The sequence below is a fragment of the Cariama cristata genome, unplaced genomic scaffold (genome assembly GCF_000690535.1).
Source record: "Cariama cristata isolate BGI_N322 unplaced genomic scaffold, ASM69053v1 scaffold11992, whole genome shotgun sequence".
NCBI lineage: Eukaryota > Metazoa > Chordata > Aves > Cariamiformes > Cariamidae > Cariama > Cariama cristata.
This window is the reverse complement of record NW_009604460.1, coordinates 24,884-35,336: the sequence shown is the minus strand read 5'-3', so window position 1 is coordinate 35,336 and position 10,453 is coordinate 24,884. Positions and strand designations below refer to the sequence as shown.

At 50.5% G+C, this 10,453-nt stretch overlaps 1 protein-coding gene across 1 annotated transcript; it reads left to right on the top strand.

Annotated features, from left to right (window-relative positions):
- The first annotated feature begins 262 nt into the window (after window positions 1-262).
- IRF1 (interferon regulatory factor 1) lies at window positions 263-4,936 on the top strand. Its single transcript, XM_009695636.1, has 9 exons — window positions 263-389; window positions 1,295-1,394; window positions 1,575-1,751; window positions 2,106-2,155; window positions 2,282-2,417; window positions 2,592-2,717; window positions 3,585-3,628; window positions 4,232-4,367; window positions 4,842-4,936. The coding sequence occupies exons 1-9, from the start codon at window positions 303-305 to the stop codon at window positions 4,934-4,936; spliced, it is 951 nt and encodes a 316-aa protein (XP_009693938.1). The 5' UTR covers window positions 263-302.
- Window positions 4,937-10,453: the final 5,517 nt, after the last annotated feature.

The following is a 10,453-nucleotide window of genomic DNA, read 5'->3' as shown; positions in this document are numbered from 1 at the left end:
CCTCCCGGGCTGCCCTGGCCCACGCAAAGGTCCCCTCGCAGCCCGGGCCGAGCACCCCCCGCTGCCATCGGCCCCTTTCCGGAATTCCAAACTGGAGAGGTGTTCCGGGTGGGAAGCGCTGCCCCCCAGACGCAGGTGGAAGATACCGAAAAAGAGTTAAGACTCTGGAAAAGTAGTTTTGGTTGCATCGATAGCGCTGGCCGCAATGCTCCCAGGACAGAGGCTAAGGGAGGGGTGACACTGCAGAATGGTTAAAATAGTGGTGACTTGTTTGCTGACCTGTTCTTTCTTTCGTAGACAACATGCCAGTGTCAAGAATGCGCATGAGGCCCTGGTTGGAAATGCAGATTAATTCCAATCAAATACCAGGACTGATATGGATTAACAAGGTGAGGGTGGTTTATTACTATTATTATCATCACTTCTGTATCATTAACCATCCTTGGTTTTAGATGACACTAAATACAAGTCAAACTCATAAAGAAGAACATGAAGGAAACTTGCGAGCATTATGTGTAGAAAGCAATTATTTTTGTTTTCAGAAAAGGTAGCTCTGGTTGGTACAGAATGTAGTGGTTCCATTTTTTTTTCCTGGGAAAATTCCCAGGAGGGAGATGGTAAATTACAATAAAAGCAGCCTGAACATGAGGGAGAACCAAGAAAACTCCAAGATCTCTTCTAACTCCCGCTGCCCACTTGAGCCAAGTCGCCTCCTATCCCAGTGCAGTAGCTACTGTTACACTCCCAGTAGCTCCCAGTTCCAAGACTTGGCCTGAAAGAAATGCTGTATTTTTTCCTCCGGAAGGCACATCCCCGTACCTGCAGCACAGGGTGAGATCACCGGGCTTCCTGAACCGGCTCTCTTTCTCTGAAGTTTCCATATCCATCCCAAGGTGGTATTTAAGCTAGGATGTGTTTTCCTTAGGATTCCTGCGGGAATCTTACGAGCAACTTTAAAAAGGGATTCTTTACCAAAGTCCACCTAGAAAACATGCTGTAGTTTATGACATCCTATTAGATAGGATGCAATGTATTTAAATAATTCTGGGCTAAAATTGATAATACTGCTTACTTCTACTGCACGGTACTACGTGTTTGTTTGGTTTTTTTACCCAGTTTCAGAAATCATAAAAAGCCTTAAATGCCTGGAACAATGGATGTTTAATTAAGATATAGAGCAGAGGGTTTATAAAATTTCTGAGCTGCTACTGAGAATTCTTTCATTAAATCCATTGTTCCAAACTGGCAGGCGAGGCTTCTTTTTTCATTCAAGTCTCTATTGGTTTAACTTCAGGATAAGATGATGTTTCAAATCCCGTGGAAACACGCAGCTAAGCACGGCTGGGACATGGAGAAAGACGCCTGCCTTTTCCGGAGCTGGGCCATTCATACAGGTGCGTGCTGGCTTTACGTTTCCATCAGGCATATGAATATCGCAAACAAGGCATTTTTTTTGTCTTGGCTTACACCTCAGGTAGTTATATTAACTACTAGTGTATATGTCAGAGAAAATAGAAATATTTTTTTTTTTAGCACTGAAAAGTCTAAACGCTCAATCCATCTCTTACTTATAGGAAGATATAAAGTAGGTGAGAAAGACCCTGATCCGAAAACCTGGAAGGCAAACTTCCGCTGTGCTATGAATTCACTGCCTGACATCGAAGAAGTGAAGGATAAAAGCATCAACAAAGGCTCCAGCGCTGTCCGGGTTTACCGGATGCTGCCGCCCTTGACCAAGGATCAGAAGAAGGGTAAGCCCTCGGCGCTCCAGCTGGGATTACGCCGCTTCCACTACTGCGCTTAAACACCGCTTACGTCTCCTGCTCCGCGTAGGCAGGGCTGTAACGGAGCTGTTGGTAGCACTGGTGCTCCTGGGCTTAGTCACTGGTTATTGCCATCGGTAACAGTTTGTACAAATGCTAAAGAGTTTATCCCAAATTCTTTAAACGTGCCTAAAGGCATCGCCCGGAGGCGATGGGGACTTGCTGCTGCTGACAGCGGTAGCAGAGCTTGCTGAGCAGGGCTCAAGGCTGCAAGAGCTCACGCTTGCCTAAAATGTCAGCCATGCAGCCCTTTCTCACATTCATCTTATTTTTATTTAACAGAAAGGAAGTCAAAGTCTTCAAGAGAAGCAAGAAACAGGAGCAAGAGGAAGGTATGTGTCTGTAGAGGCAGCTGAAGAAGCTAGAGGTTTTGGTGGTTTTCATGCTTATTTTTTTTTTTATATGGGAACTTGTGCGTTCTTAGGCAAGTCTGTCATGCTTTGCCCTTATTTTTGTAGTCGTATGAAGACACGAGGACGGAGGAGTCAGCAGAAAGACTAACCAACACTCCTCTGCCAGATGACCACAGTGGCTACACCGTTCACAACTACGCGGGGCAGGAAGTGGAGGTTGAGAGCACGTCCATCACTTTAGGTGAGACTCGGTTCTTAGCTCCCCGAGCAGAGCGGAAAGTGCCCTTTGTGCTCACCCACACCCTCTGCGCCAAAAGACAAAGGTGACTCGTGGGGTCGGGCCCGGCTGCGCCGTCGGGTGGGCAGGGGGGAACGGAGGTGGTCGTGTCTCTCCAACTCCTGGTGCGTCCCGCAGACCTCTCCTCGTGCGAGGTGAGCGGCTCCCTGACCGACTGGAGGCCGCCGATGGAGATCACCATGGCTGACAGCACCAACGACCTCTACCAGCTCCAGGTGTCTCCCCTGGCTTCGTCCTCGGAAGGTGAGTATTTCTCTTTCTTCTACCCTGGTCTTTCGTTGGTCTACTGGAGGCAGGTTGGAAGCAAGGCGGTGGGATGAAGGCGTGCCTGGGGCATCAGGAGAATTTTTGTGGTAAACCCACCCTCCACCTGATGGATTTGGGTGTCTGGAGCTACCGAACTGGCCAGGTTACAGAAGGGGAGAGCTGGCACCTACCACCTGCAGAAGTAGTTGCTCGTGGGTGAAAGGCCCTGAAATGCCATTTACTTTGCTCGCGTGGGCAAAGGGGCAGGCTTGGTCTAGCAGGCTCAACACGATGGCACGGACAGGTCCGCCCCGAAAGAAGAGGAGAGATTTCTGAGCCGGGAGGGTGGGACTGGGGGTTCGCGAGGGAGCTGGAAGGAGGCGATGCCAGAAGCAGGACAGGGTTGGGGACAATAGCGACGGTGGAGGGAACCACGCTTCCCAATGGGGAAAACAAAAAATAATTAGCATGGATATATCAGACTGGTTCTTCACTTGGGGTGCAAATCATCTTCCCCCTGCATACCGGGCAGGCTCTGCTTTGGTGAGTCTTGGGCAGTGGGCAGGCGTCGGAGCTGGCTGGAGCCACGTACCCCAATGAGCGGTTGTCAAAGAGCATCCGAGATGAAGGGCTGTGGGGAGTCTGGGGCACGGAGCTGCTGATGGGCCTCACCGCCTCAAACCCACGAGCCCCTCCTCGGTGTCATCCGTAGCGGGGTGGGGGGAAGTAAAAGGTAGTGGTGTTGCGTGACAAGAGAAGATGAAGTAGGTTGTGTGGTGAAGAAGCAGAAGCGTTAGGGCTAATGTGCAAAAAGTTGACACCTATGTCGTTTTCTTCTCTTTTTTTCATGTGCTTACAAAACAGTTACGGATGAAGATGAAGACGAAATTAATTCGGAGATTTTGAAGGTAAAATCAGCCCTTCTGGTCAGAATAAAATTGCCCAAAGTTGCTGTTTGCACCAAGAGAGGAAGGGAAGAGCTATCTGATCCAGTCCTCTACGAGCTGAACATACACTTGCCTAACCCAAGACACTTATTTAATGAGGAAGCCTGAAAAATTAGACATAAAGAGAAGGCTACTTTGCAGAGATGAACTGGAGAGAACACATTCACGGAAATATTAACTCTTCATGTGAAAGTCAGCGAAAGCTGTTGAGTACTGCTAGAAGTAGAGGCTGCTGTATTACAGTCTGCAAAGGTTCTCTAGACTTTTTTATTTTGCCCTTCCTTCCACCTCTGACATATACGGTGCTTAATCTGTGTTTCCAGACATGTCACCCTCATCCCACTGATAAGATGGGGGTTTCATCACCAAAGATGATCCCACCCTCCCTGTTTTGCAGGAACTTTTTTTTTTAACTGGGAGTAAACCAAGTTTTATAAAACTTAGCATGAGAAGATATAATTTGATCTATTTTGCTTACCTGTCCTCTAACTAAGGGAAAGGAATAAAACATTGCACCCACAGAAAGAAGGAGCAGTTTTTAACCTTCTCCTTCTTCTCTTACAGCTGCTTGAACCAGCCCAAGACTGGCACGCTACCAGCGTCGGGGGGAAAGGCTTTCTCACCAACGAGCCGGGCACGCAGACCATGTGCAGCACTTACAGCTACAAGGAGCAGGACGGGGAGATCGACACCACTTCGGGTACGGGCCGGCTCCGCGGTGCTCGCTGCCGGCCGCGGCCACGGGATGCTGCAGACGAGGGGTTTCGTGCAAGACACTAACTGGGAGGGAGGGAAGCGAAGGGAGGAATTCACACAGCCCTGTGTTCTGAGATTTCCAAGTAGCCTGTGGGAAGGCTGGAAGGAATTTGTTGATAGAAAGGAAAAGGTGAAAAATGCCTCCAGGAAGAAGGTACTACAGATTTGTCTTAGGGTTACACACGTGCAAGTTACGTCAGCTTTCAGGAACTCCTTGCAAGGTAGCTGCAGAATTTCCCCTAGCGATAGCTTATCATAGAGGCTGTTTGGAGTGTTTTAGCAAAATATTAGTTCTAAGGTATTTGCTCACAGCTGAGAAATCTTTCAATTTCTTTTTATACACGTATACACACACATATACACTATTTTGCTCTTGCTGCATGTGATTCAGTACTCATCCTTCTTTTATTTTGTCTAGGAGATCTGGAGTTCAGGTTCTTTGACCAGAAAAGCAGCCTAGACTTCTGGATGGAGCCAGTGAGACCAATGCAAGTCATTCCCTGTGGCTTGTAAGCCCCTGGCTTCCTCTGACCATGAACTGCTCTTGGGTAGAAACTCTGACGAGCCTGAAGAGAATGGAAGAAATTGTTTGTTACTGACTGAACGAAGAAAGTAGCTTTTATATTCCGTTTAACTTTTAGGCCTGAAAAGGGTAGCAAGAAAAACTCGATTATAAATTAAAAAAAAAAAGGAATCCCATCTCACTAGCGGGACTCCTGGCACCGGCGATGCCCCGCCGCAGTACGCACCTTGCCATCGCCTCGCAGGGGAAGCTGGAAGGTTGCCGATGTGCCGTGAGGTCTGACCTGGTGGGGTACCACTGAATGGCATCGTGTGCCGGAGCCTGGGGAGGAGGTTATCGTCCTCCCCGCGCGAGATGGGACGAGCACTTTACCCCCGGAGTGCTTAGGAGAGACGCTGCAAATGAGTCTCTCGCCTGTTAGTTTTGGTTGCTGCTTACCTGTGCAACACTGGTGACATTGAGCTTAATGACTGTCATTACACTTAGTTGGGAAAATTGCACTAATTGGCCCTCTCTTCTTTGATTTACTCCATCACATAGTTCATCTTTCAGATCTTTCACCTGTGTAAATAGTTTAGACCAATAAAATGTGAAAATTCAGTTTAGGCTTTGCTTCCACATAGTGCACTTACCCAGGTCCACTCATAGGATGTTATCTGCTCATAGGCATGCCGTATCTATTTCCACATCATAGTTGAAGAGCTGCCGCACGAACCAATTTTTGCACTGATAGGGGCAGAGCTCTTTATTTATCCCGTGCCTTCCTGAGAGCCCCCCTAGCACTCTGCCGGGGTACCACCCGCGCCCTGCGCAGCGCAGCCCCAGCCGGGGCCCGAGAGTGCAGGATGGAAGAGGTTCTAGTTCGTGTGTAATACGTAGGAATCAAATCACTAAGCTGTAATAGACTATTGTACATTTTATTTTTGTATATAAAGCGTTGTATATTTGTTTTAATAAAAAGGTTTTATATATGACGTGTTTACTTTTTCTCATGGGAGAGCTCCAAGAGCGCATTCCAGATTCCTTGAAAATACCCAAACAGCTGTGCTGTTGACAGGGACGGTTGGAGGGGTTTTTTCATGAGTCATGAAAACACAGGGAATTTAGTACAGTTTGCTCCCATTTTCCATCCCCCCCTTCTCAGTGCAGCTGATGGGTGGACTCCTGCTTGTCCCGGGAAGGGAAGCCCAGGTCCTGTGCACACCTGGGGTAGTTGGCTTGTACCTATTATCTACCATCAACTCAGAGGGGGGTTACAGGGCATGCCATTAAAAAAGACCCCAAGCACCAAGCCCCTGCTATGGCTGTCCCTATCAGCAACACCGGCAGCTCCTGTGGTAAGAAGATCAGCAGCGAAGACCTAGATAAATAACTTAGGTTTGCCTAAAAAAGAAAGCACGTGCATGATTCGGAAGGCAAGGGGAAAGCAAGCTGGTTTTCCCCTGTATGTTTTGTTTATTTGCCATATTTTTGGAAAGGTCTGACATGTTAGTGCATCGCCTGGCGCGGGAGAGGAGAGATAAGCGTGGCTGACGCAATGTGTCTCCAGCTGCAGCCACCAGCATCTGACACTGCCTGGAAACCCCCCGTGCCGAGCAAAGCCGTGCCGTGATGGCCTTTGGGGAATAACTTCAGTTACCGAGCAGGAGCGAGGGTGGACCGAGGAGAGCATCAGGCTGCGGGAGAGGAAGACCCAACCCAGAACAGAGCGGACATTTCCTACCGGCTTTGGCACAGGCGCTGCTGCGACTCAACCTGCAGTCACCCGGGGACGGATGCGGGGTTTACGGAGGGAAGAGGGGAAAATAAAAATAAATAAGTGCCATAGGAAGCAGGTGGTGGTGGGGGAGTGGGTCTCTGATCCAGCACAGCCAAAAGGGATGGATACAGTCGGCAAGGCGGAGGGGGAGGCTGGGCAGGGTCACTGCCCGTTAGTCATTAACTGCCCTACCTCCCAGACAGCCCACAGCGGGCAGCGGCAGGCAGCACCCTCCCTGGGGGCACCCGGCAGAGAGCAGCTCCTGTGGCCTCATCCTGGCTCTGTGTGGGCAGCAGCCCGGAGGACGACGACCTCGCTGTCCCCCCACAGCAGTCACGCTCCCCGGCAGGGTATCCAGCCCAAGGGATCCCACCTCCCAGGAAGGGATCCATCCCGCCAGGAACCATCCCCTGGGTACCAGGGTTGCCGGAGCAGATGCCACGGCTGCCTCGGGTCACACGCACCTAAAATCCTGCACAGCTGCCTGATGCAGATCTAGGGCAGGATGGTCTTGTGCAGGAGCAAAGCGATCACCCCCCAGCTCAGCTCGGTGCCCTGGCCAGCTGCAGGAGCAGGTACAGCCAGGGAGAGAGCCCAGGCAGGGAGAGCATCGCAGCGCCGGCAGCGGGACCAGGGGGAACGGGTTTGGTTTAGGTTGGTTACAAGCTGGTTACACGCGGGGAGCGGGAGGAAGGAGGGAGAGAGAAGGGAAACTTTCTATGATGCAAACAGTGCTAAAAATAAGGTAGAGAATAATTTGCCCATTCATGCATTAAAAAAGAGCAAGTTTTTCACAGTTATGCTCCGACACAAACCCCCAGCACTTAAATTTTCACAGGTGAAAGGTCTGACCAGGATTTGAGGACAGGGGAAACCAGCAGCTAGTGCCTTGCACCCAGGGACCACGGGCAGGCTCCAAGCCCGTTTTCACCAGGACAGAGCAGATGCTTTCCTTCGTCACCTCCCAAGGTACCTGTGTGACTGACGGCACATTAGATATTTTGCCCGTGAAAAGTGGTGGAAGTCCCATGGTGGGGTGGAATTTATCTGTCCACTTGTTTCACTGCCTGAATAACTGCCAAATTCAAAGTATTTTGATGGTTTTGAACTCTTTGGAGGTGGGGGGAAGCAGAGTCATGCTCTCCAGCTCAGGAGGGCTGGGACTTGTTGAACCCCAGCTGAGACCGAGAGGCTGCCGTGCCGCGTCGATGCCTGCCTGGCTCCTCCATCACCTCCAGGGCGGGTGGGATTTGTAGAAGCCACATTTCTTCTCCCAGTGCAAACTAAAGAGACCTTTGGGCTGCTCGCACCCAGAGGAGCATCATGAGCTCTTTAGGATGAGCCTCCTGCACAGGCTATGCGAGGAAAACAGTTTTAAAGCCTTGACGTTGGATTTTTCCAAACTTGCCTATCCTAACCGAGCTCTTCATAAACCCACTAAACTTCGGCTGCCTTTCCTGTGTTGGCATAGGAGTTGTTTTCACCTTTAATGTGCACACAGCTACGTTCAGCTGGGAAGTAATTACATGCCGGGAGAGCAGGTCATTGGAGAGAGCTCACCGCTGTTTTTTTTTATAAACGGGAAGGTTTTATGGGCAGGGCTCGAAGGGCAAGCAGCTCTTTCTTGTGCTATGAACCTTGCATGAGGGTGAGAAAGATCTATAGGCAATGCAACTGTTGTAAAAATAAAGAGAGATCACCTCTCTGTGGTGGAAAACAAAAAGGAGTTGTTGTCTAATCAGCGGTCATTTGGGAAACGAGCGGAGCAAATGCCGCAGGCTTGGCTGGCCGCTCGAGCAGAGGCTCGCCATCACTTACGCCATACTTAAACCGGCACTGGCTGCAGCTTACTTGCGAACCTTGGAACCGTTTAAAAACAAACCCAAAATTCTCCTTATTTAGTTGTGGCGCTTTAGGATGTCAACAGGACAAAACCTCCTGAAAATAACACGACAGTGTCGGAAAGAGTCCCACAACCTGAACCTGGGAAAGCCCTGCAGCCACTCAGGCAGGGGGGTTGCTGCTGCAGCATCCTGGGTGAAGGCGGCAGAAGATCTCGGATGATGCCAATAGAGATTTTCAGTGCTGCAGAGGCAAGGATGTCACACATCGGTTAACTGCAGCTTTTCCTAGTGAAAACCCTTGACCTATAAATAAGGAGTTGTTCCTTTCCCCCGGATCTTCGTCCAAATGGATTGTTAAAATGCCCTTCCATAATTAGAGGGGAACATAACTTCCTCCCCTGTGGTCTCCTTAGCACATTGCTCATAATTTCATCACTCATTAGGAGCAACCCGTGAGCGCTGGGACACGGCGCTGCCCGAAGGAGCCTTTTGCTCTTGGTTGCCCAGCACGGTGGCACCTTGCGTGAGCTTTGCCCTCCTGCAATTGCTGTTTCACCTTTATTTGCCATGGTGATCGAATCCTGATAATTGGACGCGTTTCCAGGCAGTCACATGATTTACGGTATCACACCTATAAAGGATAGCAGTGCTTCAGACCAAAGGTATGAATTTATAACTACAAAAAATAGTGGAACATTTGTTTGTGGTGCAAAGGCAAACTGTTGCTGAGATAGCAACCAAACGTCTTGGGCTGCAAACATCGTTTCTCTGCTGTTGTGCTGGATCATTCCTCCTCTCTGGTTCCCCAAGGGCCCGTTCCCCCCCCATGTTTGTACACACAACACAAGTAGGACAGAAACTTCTGCAGGACAAACCTCTCCCAGGGGCTTGGGAGAGCCAAGGGAAGAAGCGTGGTTTGTAGAAGAGTCAGCTTTAGAGCTCAGATGGGGAAAAAGCTTCCCTAGAAAGGGAGGAAAGTCGCATTTTCATGGACAAATTGTACCCAAGTTGTGTTTTCTCCTACACCAAGTGCTTCAGTCCACTCCGTACCCTCTTCCACCACAGCGCTGCACTTCAGAGCTCCTTTTCCTCCCACATTTTTCCACCCTGAAGGATGTTAAACACACCCCTGTCCCTCCCCAGCCTTCCCACGCGTGAAAGACACAAGGCACTAATAAAAGCGCGTCCGTGCAGGCAGCACGGTGCGCGTAGCTCGAGCTGTTTGCACGCTATGTTGCTCCTCTCTAACCTTCGTCCTTACCTGTTCCGATAACGTCAGGATGCCAATTCAGCCGGCGCGGTTCCCGGCCACGTTGGGTTGCGGGCGGCCACCCCGTCCCAGCAGCTGGGAAGGGATGGGGGGAGCTTCCCGTGGCCCTCTCCAGAGCTCAGACACGAGCGTGGCATGCACTGCCGTGGCTCAGAGGCCACAGGAATGCTAGCCAGCAGGAGCCTTCAATCACCAAAACCCTAGAAAACCTGCCCACGTATTTGGTCAGCAGCTGATGGGAGCGGAGGTGTCAAACCACAGCACGAAGGGCTCAGGGCTGCTGGGCACCAACCATCGTAGGCTCATTCCACTGCCTGCCTCGCCGGCCAAGGGGAGGAGCGGTGCCGAACCACAGACAGCACGACAGGAGCGACACGGAGGGTGGATCAGTAGCCGCAGGGCTAGAAGACGATGAGGGGGGCAGATCTCATATCCCACCCGTCCAAGACCAGCGCGGGCTGGGCCCCAGGTGCCAGAAGTTACCAGGGTCTGCCTCTACGGGAACAGAAAGGCCGTTAATCGTCCCTTCTGGTACGTAAGGCTGGTAAACCAAGTCAGGACAAACACACGGCTGCAGTAGGCATTGGACAAGGGTTACCAGGAGATTTCCAGGAATAAGGAATCCAACCTGCAG

Excerpts from the sequence above, each read along its gene's own strand:
- IRF1 (XM_009695636.1), top strand. The coding sequence starts at position 303 with ATGCCAGTGTCAAGAATGCGCATGAGGCCCTGGTTGGAAATGCAGATT. Across the intron at positions 1,395-1,574 it reads GAGCTGGGCCATTCATACAG|GAAGATATAAAGTAGGTGAG; the intron begins GTGCGTGCTGGC and ends TCTTACTTATAG. Across the intron at positions 4,368-4,841 it reads GGAGATCGACACCACTTCGG|GAGATCTGGAGTTCAGGTTC; the intron begins GTACGGGCCGGC and ends TATTTTGTCTAG.